The sequence below is a fragment of the Xenopus laevis genome, chromosome 9_10S (genome assembly GCF_017654675.1).
Source record: "Xenopus laevis strain J_2021 chromosome 9_10S, Xenopus_laevis_v10.1, whole genome shotgun sequence".
Lineage (NCBI taxonomy): Eukaryota > Metazoa > Chordata > Amphibia > Anura > Pipidae > Xenopus > Xenopus laevis.
Window position 1 is genome coordinate 6,158,100 of NC_054388.1, and position 19,058 is coordinate 6,177,157.

At 43.4% G+C, this 19,058-nt stretch overlaps 1 protein-coding gene across 6 annotated transcripts in view; it reads left to right on the top strand.

The window, feature by feature from the left end:
• Nucleotides 1-18,092, top strand: part of LOC108702563 (protein TANC2) — a 200,926-nt gene extending 182,834 nt beyond the window's left edge. For all 6 annotated transcript variants that reach the window (XM_041578957.1, XM_041578953.1, XM_041578954.1 and 3 more), the window contains 10 exons: nucleotides 2,220-2,405; nucleotides 2,998-3,091; nucleotides 3,841-3,974; nucleotides 4,075-4,198; nucleotides 5,405-5,580; nucleotides 5,698-5,830; nucleotides 9,268-9,359; nucleotides 11,383-11,529; nucleotides 12,071-12,171; nucleotides 12,466-18,092. In XM_041578957.1, coding sequence (XP_041434891.1) covers nucleotides 2,220-2,405; nucleotides 2,998-3,091; nucleotides 3,841-3,974; nucleotides 4,075-4,198; nucleotides 5,405-5,580; nucleotides 5,698-5,830; nucleotides 9,268-9,359; nucleotides 11,383-11,529; nucleotides 12,071-12,171; nucleotides 12,466-14,353 — 3,075 coding nt within the window. In that variant the 3' untranslated portion in view covers nucleotides 14,354-18,092. The remainder of the gene's footprint in view (nucleotides 1-2,219; nucleotides 2,406-2,997; nucleotides 3,092-3,840; nucleotides 3,975-4,074; nucleotides 4,199-5,404; nucleotides 5,581-5,697; nucleotides 5,831-9,267; nucleotides 9,360-11,382; nucleotides 11,530-12,070; nucleotides 12,172-12,465) is intronic.
• The last annotated feature ends 966 nt before the right edge of the window (nucleotides 18,093-19,058 follow it).

Genomic DNA, 19,058 nt, shown 5'->3' on the forward strand with positions numbered 1-19,058 from the left:
TTTGTTCATAATAAACATCAGGAGATTATTGCATTACATTAGAATGTTGGATGTCACCTGCCAATTGCCAACTGAACCAGTTACAAAATAGGGACACATCCTAAATTGAAACATTTTTCCCAAGTCCACTCTTGTGTTTTAAATATGATGTTTTGTTGGAATGGGAAGACACCAAGGTTGTCCTTGTCATTTAACCATAAAGTCCCTGGTGTACCATGTAAAGGGGCTGAGGTGGAGGATCCCGTGATAAAATGTCTCTATTCACAGATGGAATTCTGCCTTTCAATAGAAAAGATCTTGTTTAAATATTTTTGTTGTTTAGCAGTTTTTCTGGTCTCTGGGTCAGATGGGCTAAGTTTCTCATTTAATTCTGGTACAACACAGCCATGGTCTAGCCCAGTGATCCCCAACCAGTAGCTTGTGAGCAACATGTTGCTCTCCAACCCCTTGGATGTTTCTCCCAGTGGCCTCAAATGATCTTATTTTTGAATTCCACATTTGGCACGTTTTGGCTGCATAAAAACCAGATGTACTGCCAAGCAGAGCCTCACTGTATGTTGACAATCCACATAGGGGTTACTAAATGGTCAATCACAGCACATATTTGGCACCCCAGGAACATTTTTCATGCTAGTGTAGTTCCCTAACTTCTTTTACTTCTGAATGTTGCTCACTGGTTCAAAAGATTAGGGATCCCCAGTCCATCCCAATTGATTTGGTTACCTCTCAGACATATAAAATCATGTATCCTGCTCAGGTTTGTCCCAAAAATTGGCTGTTTCCTGTCTTCAGGTTTACTCAATAAACTTGGTAGATGTAACATTCCCTTTATCGTCTGAACTACCAGGCATCACTCTAGTATTATTTCTATAAAACCACCATATCCCCCAGTGCATTACAGTGCTTATACTTCAGTCCCTGCCCAGAGGAGCTTTCACTCTTGGGTCCCTATCATATTCACTCACAGTTGAGTCAGGTTTATCAGGAGCCAGTTAAGTTTCCTGTATTTTTATGGAGTATGGGAGGAAACTCACGCAGACATGGAGAGAACATACCAACTTTTGATAATCTCAATAAAATATTCTTATGAAAAAAAATGTAAATTCTGTTTTAAGTTGTAAGTAAAAACGTTATTCTTTGATGATGGAGTCTATCAGAACCTTACTAAATGGAGTATAAGATCAACAAAATAGATGAATACGTTTTGTATTTCTACTTTACAACTTCAATAGCCTTTATAAAGTGTAGCAACTTGAAGTCTAGGAAGAGCCCCAACTAGGGGTGGTATGTAGTAATGCACGTCCAGGCTTGTTCTTCAAAGGAGCCTGTACCTGTGCAATAGCTTAAAGGCTTCAATGCACACCAATCATCTGTTGGGATACATTCGAGGGCGCAGATGAAGAAACAAAACACCGGGGTTAGTTTGAAGTTGCAGACGCACTGTTGTTGATAGGGGTTAATTCCGATAACTGCTACTCAGACAGTCCAAAAACAGCACTTATCGTGAATAGAGGTAGTTGATTTAGAGCAGGGTATCCAGTCGTATTCCTTCGAGCACACTGCCGTATTAGCTGCATTGACTTAACTGCATATAAGCAGCACCCCTCTGGGGCAGAACTACCATTAGGCTGGAAATCATCTATGCACACAGTGTTATATTTTTTCCCATTGAAGTCAGTGGGAGGCAATAGGCCACGAGCCTAGAAAATAGGTACGTCCTGTGATTTCCAAAGCAAGAATGTCCAAGAATTGTTTTTGTTCCTCTGGGGACTCATTACATGATGCACTTATTCATTACCTGATTATTTCATGTACTTATTTCAGGCTCAGAGGGGTGTTTGGTGCAGCTGCAGGCATTATATATCACCCCCGCATGTCACACAGTCTGGGAATCTGCCCAAACCTGCAGATTGACAGTTAACTGCTGTTGTGCCATAGAAGCTTGTGTCGAGCCATTGGAATAGTATAAAAAGCTTGTTGACGCTGGATCACACCTCCAGTCGTACATACACATTATAAAGGCTGTTATTGTTCAGCGGTTCTACTTCCCCTTTGCTTGTTTTGTGTCTGTTGCTCTCACTTGTTCTTTCTCTTCTCTCTGTTTTCTTTCTCCTACATTCATGCCCTCTCCACCCTTTCCATGTTGCTGCCTCACCTTCTCCACTTTCTGATTTTCTCAGTCCCTGTGCCTTATGCTCGTCTCTGACTTCTGCCCACAGGTGGATCTGCTGGATAAGAACGGGCAGTGCACGCTGGTTCATGCTGCTCTACGAGGTCACCTGGAAGTAGTCAAGTACCTAATTCAGTGCGACTGGACCATGGCCGGACAGCAGTCAGGAGTCCTGAAGAAGAGTCAAGCCATTCAGCAAGCCCTGATTGCAGCTGCTAGCATGGGATACTCAGAGGTGAGACCAAATTCTGTCTGGGTGTACCCACTGATTCATAAGGTGTCCTTTCCCTTTCTACTAGAACATGACTAGGGAATCTAGTCTACAAGTGTCTGCTTAGTCATCTGCTTTAAATTAATTATCAAGTCATAACAGGACCCAGTCGTGTTGGAGGAAGGAGCAGACATTACTCTGTGTTACTTATGATCCTGATGTTAAAACTCATAGACAAGTCATCGGCCTCTTCTCTAAAAACCTAACATTGTCTCCCATAGGTAAAGGGAATGTAGAAAATATCTGTGACGATAGGTGCTACATTGAGTAATAAGTAGACCCTCCTGACTTTGATGTGTCACTCACTTGAAGTAGGAGTGTGCCCCAATTACACAATCCTGAAACAGATAGACAAAGTCTGAGCTGTCTCTGAATACAAATGTGTGTCTTACTTCTAAGGTGCCTCTCCCCTTTAAATATGGTGGAGCTAAGCTGAATATATATATATATATATATACTGTATATAGGGACTGTGTATAAAGGCAGGCTGCATGGCACTGTATAGACAGTTTTATAAAGTGATTGACTGATCAGGGGACAATGTGTTTTGTTTCAGATCGTCTCTTACTTGCTGGATCTCCCTGAGAAGGATGAGGAGGAAGAGGAGAGAGCTCAGATTAACAGCTTCGACAGCTTGTGGGGAGAGACTGGTAAGTGGCTGCTGCTCTATAGACTTGGGTTCAGTTCCATTCTGTACCAATCTGGCCTATTTAGGGTCAGGGCAGATTCGGGGAGATTAGTCGCCAGGCGACAAATCTCCTCTTCTTCGGGGTGTCTAATCTCCCTGATCTGCATTCCCCTGGCTAAAATGAAAATCGCACTCGGAGAGCTTCATTTTCCGAAACTTCGGGCGAACTCGGAAAACAAAGCGACGCGAGTGCCATCCCGCTGGCGATTTTTCATTATAGCCGACGGGAAGGTAGGGAACGGCAGTTCCGGAAGATTGTCGCCCCGAAGAAGAGGAGATTTGTCGCTGGGGCAACTAATCTGACCGTGTGCCCTTACACTTAGGAAGGACAGTCACGGTTTGCAGAGCCCAAAGTGATGGGGGTACCCAAAATCTGGCAGGGGTCGGAGTTGGAGTGTGTCTATATGTAATTTGGTGTGGTGAAGGTAGAGCTGGTTGTGGTTTAATACCCACCCAATTCTTAATCATAATGTGGTCACACAGTTGTCCAAGTTGCTCTCAGGATAGACTTTTTTTTGTGACCTCCATATTCAGAATATGCACATAATGTGACATTATTATATGGAAAGTTAGAGTGGGTGTATATAGCAGATTGTCACTATATACAAAAGCTTGTGTTACACCTCACTCGGCAGAGGGGTTTTCAGACAAACTCACGCCTCTGGTTTTCATAACTGCCAACTAACTTGAGTCTCACTTTCTGCCTTCCAGCTCTAACCTCTGCGGCCGGCCGCGGGAAGCTAGATGTTTGCCGACTTCTACTTGAACAAGGGGCAGCTGTTTCCCAGCCCAATAGGCGAGGTGTTGTGCCAATATTCAGTGCTGTGCGCCAGGGACACTGGCAGGTAAGAGTTGCAAGTTATAACTGAGTCTTGTAATGGGTCCCGGGTAGCTGAGAGGTTCCCGGATTGTTTACACTTACACACAATTTATTTTTGTTTACAGATTGTGGACCTTTTACTCACCCATGGGGCAGATGTAAACATGGCTGACAAGCAGGGCCGGACCCCACTGATGACCGCAGCATCTGAGGGGCATGTGGCCACAGTGGAGTTCTTGCTGGCACAAGGTTGGCTTAATACATAAGCAAAAAAGTCAAGTTTAGATTAAGCATGTCCTGTAACCTACAGGGCCTACTCCAATGTATTTACTACTGACAGCCAATAAGCAATTAGCTTTGAATGCTTCAGTATGAGTAGAATATGGCATTCAAGAGTGACCGCAAATATTGGTTGCAATGTGAATATGTATAATTAAAGGGATACTGTCATGGGAAAACATTTTTTTTTATTCGAAACGCATCAGTTAATAGTAGAGCTCGAGCAGAATTCTGCACTGAAATCCGTTTCTAAAAAGATTTTTTTATACTGAATATTGAAATCTGACATGGGGCTAGACATATTGTCAGTTTCCCAGCTGCCCCCAGTCATGTGACTTGTGCTCTCGTAAACTTCAGTCACTCTTTACTGCAAGTTGGAGTGATATTACCCTTCCTTTCCCCCCCCCCAGCAGCCCAACAACAGAACCAGAGCCGGAACTAGGGGTAGGCAGTAGAGGCAGCTGCCTAGGGCACAACAATATGGGGGCAATGGGCAGCTACCTCTGCTGCCTACCCCTAGACTTGCGCCCTTGAATGTTGCTGGCATGTGCATGCGAACACTGCTGCCGCTCATACTTACGGGAGCCAAGGATTGGGAGCGAGCTGCCTGGGCTGCCTAGGGTGCCCACCCTCTGAACAGAACAATGGGAAGGTAACCAGATAGCAGCTCCCTAACACAAGATAACAGCTGCCTGGTAGATCTAAGAACAGCACTCAATCGTAAATCCAGGTCCCACTGCAGCACATTCAGTTACATTGAGTAGGAGAAACAACAGCCTGCCAGAAAGCAGTTCCATCCTAAAGTGCTGGCTCTTTCTTAAAGCGCATGACCAGTCAAAATGACCTACACACCAATATTACAACTAAAGAATACACTTGCTGGTTCAGGAATTAAATTTTATATTGTAGAGTGAATTATTTGCAGTGTAATTTAAAAATAAAAACATCATAAAAATCATGACAGAATCCCTTTAATGATCCCCAAAGTCGTCTTTCTTGTAGAAGAATGAACGGTAGGCTCAGTGTGACAGAAATTGGGAAAACTATCCGTATAATGGGGTGTTGGCTCCAAATCTAGACTAGACCACAGCCTAGCATGCTTGTGGCTTGTAAAAACACATTTTGGAAGGTTGTTTTGCATCATTTGTTTGGTGATTTTTGTTTTGCCCTTTCCAGGAGCCTCCATAAGCCTCATGGACAAAGAGGGCCTCACATCTCTGAGTTGGGCTTGCCTTAAAGGGCACCTTTCAGTAGTGAGGACACTGGTGGAAAGTGGCGCTGCTACTGACCATGCTGACAAGAACGGGAGAACTCCTCTTGACCTTGCGGCCTTTTATGGAGACGCTGAGGTGGTGAGTGAAAAGCTCTATAGCCCATACTAAGCAATGACTTTGTAGCACTTCATTGGGCTCCAGGCAGATTGGCCATCTTTGACATGTAGCCACGTTACAGTCCTGTTCTTGTTGCAGGTTCAGTTCCTGGTGGATCAAGGAGCAATGATTGAACATGTGGACTACAGTGGGATGCGCCCGTTGGACAGAGCGGTGGGATGCAGAAACACATCAGTGGTGGTGGCTCTTCTGAAGAAGGGAGCCAAGATAGGTATGTGGAGAGGAGGAGCGATGGCCCATACACAGCTATGATTGTCTAGATGTCATGCTTCTCCAGTGTGCTCAGTGTTCTGTATACAGGTGCCTTCTTCCCAAAGTTCACCTTGATTTCCATAGTGGGGTGTGTCCTAATATGGACATTTTTTTCTTGTCTGAGCACTATGTCTAGGTACTGTAAGCTAGGACCCCTTTTATAATTCAATTCTGGTGCCAGATGCCACCCCTCACCCTGCGTGTTTAATGTCCATTAATGGTGAGGCGTGCTCCTCACCCCTTTTCCCCCCCACACTGCTGCCTGTTGAAGATCTGCTGCTAAGACATTAAGCTTCTGTGCTCGCTGCTCTCTCACACCTGCTACATGGTTTGTTTTCTCTCCTCTATCACTTCATTTGTTCCCTCCAATGCACCCTCACTTACCTTCCTTGGTCCGTCATCTGCCCACTAACCACCCCCTTATTAACCTAAACTCCCACGCTTCCTCTCTACGTTACTGCTGATGCTCCCACGTTCTCTGCCTTATTTTGGTCTGTCTTTCCTGTTCATTCAACCCCAATCTCCCTTATGCTGAATCTCCCATCTCTCTATTTATCACACTTTTCCTTCTAAACTTTCTGTCAAAATTCTTCCCTTTATCTTTTATTATATGTTTCCCCCACTTATTCTAAACCTACAACTCAATTTTTCTTCCTGGTCTATTCCCCCCATTGGCTTTTCACCTCCAATTCACTTCAAATACTCTCTCTCTCGCCCCTTTTCGCTATACACTCTTGTACTCTCTCTCATTTGCCTACTTCCTCTCTCTCGTGTTCTCTTACCCTCGTTGTCTGTCTCATATTCTCTTTTCCACATCTTCCACATTTACTTCTCCCTTCCCCTCCCAATTTCTTCCTCTTGCCCTACATTCTCTTGTTCTCTCTCCCTGCTCCTAATCTCCCATTCTCTTTTCCTCTGTCTCTGGTTTTGTTTTAAATGTTGACCCTTGTTTGCTGCTTGTAGGCTGTCAGACCTTACCAAGCCGTCCTAAAGGTTAGACTTAACATCCCTGCCACAGCTTTGCTACGCATGCCTCACATATTCTTGCCAAACACACACATTGAATGATGCTTCAATTACTAAAACAAAGCTAGTTAAGACATTGAGCTTCCTTCCAGCCTAGGGGTGATGAAATTACACCAAAAGGCTGTTTCAGAATTGGCATTGCCTCCTGATCTCACTGCTCCAGCTAGATGGGCTGTTCAGCTAAATATATGGCAATGCAAACTGTAAAGGGGAAGCTCAATGACAGCTGATGCTGTAACACTACAGTGGCTAATTGGGAAGTGCAGGAGCTCCCCCTAGTGACCAGTATAGCTGCCTGTACACAAATGTTACTCTTGTACTGATTCATCTGTTTTATGGACCTTGGCTTGAAATAACCAAAGCTCTTGCCTAGGGCCATTTGTGTGCTTTGTGCTCAGCATATCTCAATGTACAGTGATTGTGACATACAGAGCAGTGGTGGTTAAAGGCATGATGGGTATAACCAGTGTGTGTGTGTGCATTGGTGTTTGCAGAAAAACATGTATAACAGGCATGCATGTGTGTAAGAAAAAAACCGCAATGCGTGTGTGACCGGCAGAGTTTTAGTGTGCATGTGTGTGGCAGGCCTGGCACTGAGAGTTTTATTAGGAAGAATAAATCTGGCCAGACATGTGAAGATGCACTTGTGTAGTGAGGTCACCACATGAATAGATCTTTCCCCGATATGGTGGGCAACATTGACTGATCTGATCATTTGGCCCTCAGACAACATATCGATCATAATTGTCCTAATTCAGGCCGTCACGCAGATGCAGTCCTTGAGCCAACAGAAAAATAAAACCTGCTCGATAGTTATGTGCCTAATTTTCGTTGGGCCCTCTATCTGGAGCTTTACATGGACCAATAAGATGCCGACTCAAGCTTTTACCACTCTGTGTAATGCCACCTTAAAGCTTTTACTCTGTATAATGCCACCTTAAAGCTTTTACTCTGTATAATGCCACCTTAAAGCTGGCCATATATGTAAAGATCTGCTCATCGCCAAATGAACGCATTCTCCAATATGCTCACATTGAGCTCGACGGTTGATGTTAAACAATCGGATCATAGCAATGCTGGGGTGAGGATGTCGATGTGGTACTTGCCCTATTGAGATTTTTAATCCTGCTTGATCAGTATGTGACTGAAAATTGGTCTGGCTGGCCCCATACACAGGCCAATAAGCTGCCGATGAGGTTCGAGAGATTTGGGCGTGTGTTGTAAAGCAGGGTGTATGTGTGAATGTTAGTGATTTAGTGAAAGCAATGTGTATGGCAGAAAGAGCTTCACTTCAACACAGAGATAATCAGTTGCCCTAATGGGTAACTACAGCCACAACATGCAGGAACCATAGGTGTCTCTGGATTTCCCACAGTTAAGTCAGTACTGCCCTATCATTTTCTCTGAGGTCCTCCTTTTCCCTGTCCCATACTTTCTTCTCTCTCTCATCTTTTATCTCAGCCCCCTCTGTCTCAAGCCCTCACCTTGTTTTCTATCTTTGTTCTTCTCGTTTTCCCTTTTTTCAAATTTTTTGTTTATCTGTCTTTTGTTCTCACCAATCATATTGCACTTCTCTACCCACCTCTTAACCCCTCTTCCTTTGTACCTGCTCTATCTCTCACTTCTCCAGAGCATTCTTATTTTTCTTTCTAACACCATATCCATTCTTCCACCACCTCAACGTTCTTCCTCTACTTTTTAACTCCCACTATCCACTCTTTTTTTCTACTCTCTTGACCCATACCAAACGTTCTAACTCTTACCCGACCCTTCTGTTACCTTGGGAAAATTCTAGCCTTTTACACTTCCAGTTGTGCCCTCCTGTCCTTTGTCCATTTGTGGACAAATGTTATTTTTGTCTGCCCCATAGTTTTTCCCTCTGTCAATTGCCCACCTACCTTTCCCTCTGTTGCTTGACCGACGTGTTTACCTCTGTCAGTAACCTAGTCAATTTCCACTGTTTCCTGGCCTCTCGTCCTATTGCCTTTAACAAGGCATATTCTGGTCCTATTTCTGGACTATCTTGCTCCAGTCTTCTCCCACCCTTGTTTGTTTTCTGTCTTTCTCCTTCCCCTGGTCCCACCTGTCCCATGTCCAGCTTAGTTTCTTCTTTATTAATCATCTTCTCCACCTTTCCTCATCTTATTCTTCATGTTTTTCTTACCTTTCCAACTTTTGCCACCTTTTTCAACTCTTGCCACCTTCTATCTTCTTTCCCCTTGCCTCCTTGTCTGCTTATCTCTGTTGTCTTTTCTTCATCTTATTTTATACTTGCCCCTACTCTTGTACCTTTTCCTTTCCTCACCTGTTTGGTTCTCCTCCTTGCATTGTATCCGTTTTTTTACCCATCATGCATCCTGTACACTGCAGGTCCAGCAACCTGGGCCATGGCAACTTCCAAGCCAGACATCATGGTCATTCTGCTGAGTAAACTGATGGAGGAGGGAGACATGTTCTACAAGGTGAGAAGCATGAAAAAAGGAGGGCATGGGGCAGATTAAATGGTAACAGGGCTCTACTAACATAATGATGGAATTAAGATTCTAGAGATGCAGAGAAAATGGATCCAAAAAGTCAGCAATATTCTGAAGAATTTATATGAAAATCCTTGGATATTGTGCTGCATTGTTTACAATTTTAGTAGTTTTTGACCAGAGTGATGTGCCCTGGGGAAAATTTTGGAATCATACTGCAGGCATAGATCACATGATAAGGTCCTCAGCCTCCTGTGAGCCCCATACTCTGGACAGCAAGCAGCTGACTTAGTATTAGGTATGCACCGAATCCACTATTTTGGATTCGGCCGAACCCCCGAATCCTTCGTGAAAGATTCGACCGAATACCGAACCGAATCTGAACCCTAATTTGCATATGTTAATTAGGGGTGGGAAGGGGAAAACATTTTTTACTTCCTTGTTTTCTGACAAAAAGTCGCTAGTTTTCCCTCCCGCCCCTAATTTGCATATGCAAATTAGGATTCAGATTCGGTTCGGCTGGGCAGAAGGATTTGGCCGAATCCGAATCCTGCTGAAAAAGGCAGAATCCTGGCCGAATCCCAAACCGAATCCTGGATTCGGTGCATCCCAACTTAGTATAGATGGGCCAAGTCAACAGCTTTTAACGGTTCATGTATGTTTGTGGATATACTGTATATCGGGGTCCCCAACCTTTTTTTACCCATGAGCCACATTCACATGTAAAAAGAGTTGGGGAGCAACACAAACATGAAAAATTTCCTGGGGGCGCCAAATAAAGGATATGATTGGCTATATGGTAGCCCCTATGTGGACTGGCAGTCTACAGGAGACTCTGTTTGGCCATTTACCTGATTTTTAGGCAACCAAAACTTGTGCCTCCAAGCCAGAAATTCAAAAGTAAACACCTGCTTTAAGGCCACTGAGAGCAACATTTAAGGGGTTGGGGAGCAACATGTTGCTCGTCAGCCACTGGTTGGGGACCACTGCTGTATATAATGACTTACTTTATAAGTTGGAGCATTTGAAACATAAAAAAGGTCCAGGTGGAGATAGCTGACTGAGAGGAAGGGAACATGTTTAGTTTGGAGGAAGTTGAAGATGTATGAGGCTGAGAAACTGATCTAGATTCAAGAGAGCTAGGAACCTGTATAACAAGACATTTATCACCCTTCCACATGTTGGGAAGGCCTAGGAAAGGAAGATGCTTGGGGATAAGCATATGCCGAGGGAGGGGGAGAAGCTTAGCAATAATCAAGTTATTGAGGAAGTACTGAGGAGAGTGTAGGAAATACAGATGTTTAAGAATAGGCTCTAGTACAATTCTTAAGGTAGATTATGATGTACAAATGCTGCTTCGACTTGAAAAGACATTGGGGCTAATTCACAGAAGTGGTGATATTGAGACAAAATAAAAGTGGAGATAAAAATGTTGGATTTCACACCAAATTCACAAACCTCTATCTTGACTTTTGTGAATTTGTCTATTAAACAGACAGTTTTCAGATGTTGTCTTTTAACAATTTTTTTTCTGAATTTGTCTTCAAATTCTCTACCTCTTATTAAACCTGTCAATCAGTCATCAAATTGGCATTTCCGGGAGTGGTTTTATTTTACCTTGGAAAATTATACATATACATTTTTTCAGGATAACCTGGGGGTTGAGTCAGAATTTAGACTGCTTTCTGTGAAGATGGAGAAAGTATTTTACACCAGTTTACCACAACTTTAACTCCACTTTTGTGAATTTCCTCCATTGAGGCAAAGTGCACACTTGGTGATGTGTAGCTACTGAGAAAGTAATTGGGCTGACAATAATAGGCCAGGAATAGAACAAGATTATTAGAGATCAGTCCGTGATGACCAGTTGTTGCTTATTTATAAGTGGACATGGATAAATTCTTTACAATGGCTAGACAAATTAAGTGGAGAGCTGTCTGGAGCTCAGTGGACAATGAAGGAATCATAATGGGATCTTATATAATTGTGAGTGCTTCCTTTGTTCCTTTAGAAGGGAAAGGTAAAAGAAGCGGCTCAGAGGTACCAATACGCTCTGAAGAAGTTCCCACGTGAGGGATTCGGTGATGATCTTAAGACATTTCGTGAACTCAAAGTGTCTCTCCTGCTTAACCTCTCCCGATGCAGACGAAAAATGAACGTGAGTGAAGAAGCCCACCGTATCCATTTGTAACGTCTGGCTGTAGGGAATTCCAAAATTTTAATTTTATACAATAATTAAAGTTATTCTACATTGAACATTATAAAAGAACCAAATTGACAATAGACTGTACTGTTCCATTCCTGTCTGAAGGATATCTCACATGAGGCAAGTAATGTAACAGTTCACACTCAAGTTGGAGATCAGTCTTTAACTGCACAAACATTTCATTTTTTACTGATGTGCGTTGTAAAAAAGTTAGTGGTAGCGATTACTGGACCCACTACAAAATATCAACCTGCTCAAAATCTTTGGGAAGTTTGATCTGCTTTGTACTGATATTAAAATGGCACTAAATTTGGAATCCCAAATAGGCCCTCTAAGATCTAGGTTCACAGCTGCTGCTACTTCCCTGGAGAATAATTGAGCCAAGATGAGAAGAATACTATCTTTCTCTGTAATACTAATATGCTCATAATACAATCTAAACAACAATCAACCAGCTTTTTGTCTCTTTTTTTTCTGTGCCATTTTGCTGCAGGACTTTGGAATGGCAGAAGAATTTGCCACTAAAGCTTTGGAACTGAAGCCAAAGTCCTATGAGGCATTTTATGCTCGAGCCAGGGCCAAGCGGAGCAGCAGGTGAGCAAAAAATAGCCGCTATATGATGCCAGTACAGTAAGCAGTATCTGTGAGCTTAGGAGGAGGTTGTTCTGAAAGGAAAGATTCCATTGGCAGAGAAATAAGAATACGTTGAATATTCTGTACATGAACAACTGACACTAGTTAGAAATAGTTTATACTCTACTTTCCCACTGACAGTTATTTGCTTTGGTGAAGGTTAATATATACTGCAGGAATACACAGAGTTCCTCCCCTCTGCGGCACATGCATTGAGATTGAAATGTGACCTTTGCGTTTGTTTGTTTGTTGCAGGCAATTCACTGCGGCTCTGGAGGACCTGAATGAGGCGATCCAGCTTTGCCCTAACAACCGTGAAATTCAGCGGCTGCTAATGCGGGTTGAGGAGGAATGCAGACAGATTCAGCAGGAGGAGGAAGTGCAGGAAATGCAAGATGAGCCAGAGCAGGAGGTGCAGAATGAGGAAATAGACTCCACTCAGGAAGATGTCTATGAGGAAGAGTATCTTGAGCAGGATATGGACACTGTTCCTGTGGGTTTACCAACTGAAGTAAGGCCGTGCCCGGGTCTACCAGGAATGCAAAGTCCACCCCAATCTCCTGCCCATCGGGATTCTGCCTATATATCTGGCTTTGACTTCAGGTCCAACAGCTCAGTAGGTTCTCCGACCAGGCAAAGCTACGAATCTACTTCTCCATCCCTTTCTCCCACTCACCAGAACTCTTACAGAGCCAGTCCTCCTCAAACATCACCAGTCCACCAGAGCTCATCATATTGCTTCAGTCCCCCTCCAGTGGGGGGGCAAGTTATGGACTACCCCAGCCCACCCCCTTCACCTCTACGAAGGGCACCTCAGTACAGAGCCAGTCCTCCTAGTGAAAGCATGTACAGGCAGTCATCTGGCTCTCCAGTACGGTATCAACAAGAACCATGCATAAGTCAGCACCCAGGTAGACCCAAGTCTCCTTTGTCCAAGATGTCTCAAAGGTCCTTCCAAATGTCACAGCTTCCAACTGCCGTCCCACAACCTGCACATAGGTTGCAACCTGCCAAGGCACAAATCGTACGCAGCAACCAACCTAGCTCTGCAGTTCACTCCAGTGCAGTCATCGCCAGTGGGACATATGGACAAGTGGCACATGGGATGGCCAGTAAATATCAGACATCCTCTGGGGAGATGAGCCAAAGCAGACTAGTGTACCAAGCCTCTCTTGGAGGCCTCATGCCGGATGGTCGTCCTGTTCAGCATGTTCAAGCTAGTTTGAGTGCTGGGGCAATATGTCAGCAAACATTCCCAAAAGATGACATTCCCCAACGGCCGACCTCTGCCTACAGAGGTGGTATGAGGTACAACCAAACACCACAAATTGGTCGCAGCCAGTCGGCATCTTACTATCCAGTTCTAGAACGTACTTCTCTGCCAAACAGCCAGCTTGGCTCTCCAGAAGTTTCTCACCTGATAAGACGACCTGTGAGTATCAACCCTAATGAAATCAAGCCTCACCCTCCCACGCCAAGGCCGCTGTTGCACTCACAAAGCGTGGGACTTCGCTTTTCTCCGTCCAGCAACAGCATTTCATCCTCTTCCAGCCTGTCTGCTAACTTCCGTCCCTCCGCTGCCATTCAACAAATGGAGATACCACTCAAACCAGCCTATGAACGTCTCTGTGATGAGTTGTCTCCGGTGTCCCCACCCCAAGGGACCTACTCCAATGAACCTACTCGCTCCAGGGCCACACCCTTCATGGGTATCATCGACAAGACAGCACGGACTCATCAGTACCCTCATCACCATCAGACGAGTAGACCATGGGCTATTTCCTCTGTAGACACCATCCTTAGTCCCACATCTTCTGGTATCCTTTCCCAGCAAGAATCCTTCAGCCCCCCCTCCTCAATCAGCAACATTGCATTTTATAACAAAACCAATAATGCGCAGAATGGGCATCTACTGGAAGACGACTACTACAGCCCTCATGGGGTCTTAGCCAATGGCTCCCGAGGGGACCTGTTAGAGAGAGTTACACAGGCCTCTTCTTATCCTGATGTCAAAGTGGCCAGAACAATGCCTGTTGCACAGGCTTACCAGGACAACCTTTACCGGCAGCTGTCCAGGGACTCCCGGCAGGGCCAGACTTCACCCATCAAACCAAAGAGACCATTTGTGGAGTCCAATGTGTAGAATGACTGACTGTCCCCTCACCGGTCCACTTCTTTCCAGGGTCTCTGCCTTTTTCCCCCTCAATGCTCCCTCCCAGTGTCCCTCTATGTCTTGCTCTGCAGTCAGGTGATGGAGCAACTCTTCCTGAGACTACAGTGTCTCCTACTTATCTTCTTTTCCCCAGCTTTGGAGACTTTAACTCAGTTTGTGCTTTTGACCCACCAAGTTGGGCAGACCTTGGTCCCTTAGTGCAGAAGATGCTTCCTAGAAGTCCTTCTTGCATTGAACAAGTTGGGTTCTCAGACTACAGCTGGGTAATCTTTTTTTCCACTCCTCCCCTGATTATCTATTTAATTTTGGAATGTGTTTTATTGTTTGTGAACTAGATTTTAACCAGTAATTGCACTTACCTTGATAAGGCATCCTACCAGCCCCTTCACCTTTCTGTACACAGCTATAGGGCTTTATTGGGAATGAAACTGCTTCTCCTTCTTGAGATCAAGCTTCTGCAGGCAGGCAGTGTAAATAGGCCTTGGTTATTATTCTGGGTGTTACCCGTCACCGAGAGAGTAAGCGCACATTAGCAGCACCGCAGGGATCTGGAAATTTAGCACTCAAAAGGGCTCTGTCTATATATCTACCTATCTGTCTGTCTGTCTGTCTAGACACAAACACACACACAAATGATCTAGTAATATGCTTTCTAATGAGTGATTGTTTTTTAGCTGAGAAATCATGTATCACACTGTGTGACATATGTACAAATACCTACAGAAGCCAGCACCATGCCTTCATATACTGACCATTTTTTTAAAGGGACTGATGTCACCATTCCCTATGTTTCCCTCATTTAGAGTCCTCATTGGTGGTTTTTTGAGTGGCGTAAATGTCAATTAAGAATGGTGACCCATTTAGCAGTAAGGCGCAGATGTGCATTGAGGTGAGTTAGCAAGATCTTTCACTCTGAAAACGAATACCATTGCCAACTGCCAATGAGCTTTGTGTATGTGGTGGAGGTTGCTTTGAGCTCCCTGATCCAAGCCAGTACTTAGGATTCATAATTGTAGAGGCGAACCTTTCAATCAGAATAGCTGTATCTCAGCAAGGTGTCTATTATGAGACTGGCTGCCCTTACAGTGTTCTTTTGATTTGCATTGATTGCTTAAGATTTCATGTACCCCATACACAGCTTAGAGAGGGTCAAATGAGGCCAATCAAATATGGATTGTTTATTTGCACAAAATTACCTTTTTAAATAAAAAAAAATCCAGGAATATTGCAGCAGGTGCCTCTACAGCTGTTATTGAGCTAGAACTTCCACCAGAACTTCTGGTTCCACAAGACCTGCTTGTGTTTTTATTGCTCTTTTTAATTCTTACTGTGCACTTTCAACGAGTATTTAAAGTACATATCAGATATGGGATTGTGAGATGCCTTTTTATCTTCTCATGCCCCCTTACTGTAAACTGGCACAACCATGTTCTTAATGGGCTTTTTACATGGGCAGTATTGGCTGCTGACTTGGTCACTCTTTTCAATTATTGGTGATGGCATTGTTTTGACACCATACACTGGTGAGTGGTCTGAGGACTACTTTTAAGGTGGCCACAGACGCACAGATATCGTACGAAATTAATTTTCGTACGATATTCGGTGCGTGTATGGTGGGAAAATTTCCAACTGATATCGGCATAAGACTTCGATATTGGTCGATCGGGCTAGACGGAAAATTTTAATTGGGCGCCTTTGAAGGCACCTGAACATCGCCCATTGTTAGTGCTGAATCGTCAGATACAGGTAGAATTCTATTGTTTCTATATGTATATCTGACCATTCAGCTCTACACGTGTGTATGGAAATGAACAATCTTTTTTGGAAAGATCTTTTCCAAGAAAGATCATAATTGTCACGTCTATGGCCACCTTTAGTCAAAAAGCAACGTCTGCTGGTCAGCCTATAAATGTAGTTCTTGACCTGTGGATCTTCAGAGTTCGCCTCATAAGCGAGAGTCATGTTGTGTATGTCCAGATTATTCCCTTGGCTTGGCATATTGGATATTAGTTTGATTGGATGTAGGTTGGTGTTTTTATAAGGTATATTTATCAGGCTTGGTATTTTGGGATAGTGCCGGCAGATTGAATGTCCCATGTTTATACAGGGAGTAGATATAATAAGAACTGGACATATATCCAGCCCCTTACTGCCAGTTGGGCTGACTAAATGGCACACACTGTTATTTGTGCAGACTTGGTGCTTCCCTACCTTTAGGTCAAGTGTGAAAACCAGTGTAGGGAAATGTGTGTTTTGGTATCAGTTGACTTTTTTTCATTCATGGCTCATGGGTTAAGAGGAGCAGAGCAGGGAGACAAATAGTTGCCGTTGCCCTAAATATCAAAGTGTAATAAACACAAGGGGAACATTTAGTACAGACTCTATACTCACACACTGCACCAGATTTACCCTCTGTAGGGTTCCAAGGCAATGCTACACCATAGACTGTCACGTCCCATAGGTTTACAAGGCAGCACTGCTGTGACCGTCCATAGGTATGCAAAGCAACATGGCACTGTAGGCTTGGCTCTACCATAAAGGTTTAAGGCAATACAAATGGAGTAGCAGTTGTGAATGTTACAGGTTAGGAATAGGCGATGATTGTTGGGTTCTCTTTGAATGGCCATGATTTGCTGTGAGCATGTGTTATGTAAAAGATGCAAATAAAGGGGGTCTCATTTTATCCTTTTTTTTTTATAAGAGGTAACCATACTTTTAAAGTGCACTATAAAAAAATTCTATTTTTGACTTTTATTTTTTCTCTCCAAACTGCTTTACCCAAAATCCTTTCTGCTGCCACCCACCCCCCTCCCCACCACCCTTTTTTTAACTTTGCAAACGTATTGCACATACCGGAAAGACTGGACGTGTCCATTTGGGGGTCCTTTCCTCCCAGCCTTCCCCCAAAACCCCCCAAATCAGAAGGACTCTTCTTTGTACAGTGTATTTAATCCAGTGCATGGTCCGTTCTCTTTACCAATATACAGAACACCGCCATTGTTTAATATATATATATAAATAAATATATATATATATATATATATATGAGTGCAGTGCTCAGGTCAAGGAGTTATGTTTTTATACACGGCCTCCCCTCGATGATGAGGGAGGTGGGTGCCGATTTGAGCATTGATTATCATGTGAATAATGAAGAGGAAATATAAAAAATATGAACATTTTCTGTTGTTTACTTTCATTTTTCTGTTCTTATTATCCCCCGAAGTACACTTAAGATGCCGCAGGTATTCTGAGCCCCCCCTGTGAGAACAGAGAATGTCAGCCTCCAGCTCTGCACATGCAGAACTACAACTCTCACTACCGGTGGGATTCTGGGAGTTGTAGTCTGAAGGTTGCCAGACTCTGTTGCAGAACAGGGTTTTCAAGACCTCCGACATCTGGAGAGGTGGGGGAAGCACGCTAGGTGCCTGGGTTTATAAACGAAGATACAAAACATCCCCCCCACCACTTATAATTTGTGTCTTTTAACTTTTATTTTCTTCTCATTACCGCTGTATTTGCTTGCTCTGTTTTTTCCTTGTCTGTACATGTGAAGTGTGAGATAGATGTGAACAATAATTCCTACCTTCCCGAACCGCCTACTCTCTCTCTCTCTCTCTACAAACTGTAATTGTAAATTCAACAAGAAAATGTATGGGATGAAAGAGGAAAAGAAATGTACTTATTTATAAATGGTTAATTACACTTGGAATCAAACAGTCTGTGTTTGTTGCCTTGGCGGAATCAAACATGCTTTAAAGGGGAAGTAAAGTGTAAAATAGAATAAGGCTAGAAATGCTGTATTTTGTATACTAAACATAAACATGAACTTACTGCACCACAAGCCTAATCAAACAAATGATTTATGCTTTCAAATTTGGTCACAGGGGGTCACCATCTTGTAACTTTGTTATACATCTTTGCAAGACCAAGACTGTGCACATGCTCAGTGTGGTCTGGGCTGCTTAGGGATCGTCATAAATGATCAAAACAGCACAAGTCAAATATCTGCCAGAAGCTGATACAGCAAGACTGATTAATAATCAGAATATACAGACTGCACTGGGTCCTGTGTTGTCATGTAATCTAATGTGGATTTTATAGTTTTTGTATTGTTTAATACAAACTTTCTACAACTCTGCAGAACCATTGGCTGCAGCAAAATAATCCTCCAAATAGAATCCCAGTTTATCTATTTAAATCTGGCTCCATGATCTTTGTCCCTGCAGCTGGAGATGGAAACAGTAAAGGGTGTAGGGTGTAGATGTAAAGGCAAAAATAAAATCCAATACAAATCTCTACACAGTCGCCGACTGCTCTACAGGGAAACAAACAAAGCTGCTTGAGTTCTGCATGGCTGGGAAGTAAGGCGGGGGCTCCCCCTGCTGTTCATAAATATGATTGTTTCCCTGCAGAGCAGTTAGGGACCGTCTAACAATTCCTATCCACAGCAGTAAATGAAGGGAGAATTTCACTGCATACAGTCAGGTTTCTTATAAAAACAGTACATATTTTTTAATTAAAGTATATTGGAGATTGGTTTTTTTTTCATTAAAGAAAGTAAAAATGGGATTTTAATTTTTTGCCTCTACATTCTGTTTAAGGACCAGTAACACCACCAAAAAACTCATCTATAATATACCTGCACTGTGTGTTTGCATCAGAGACTTATATAATT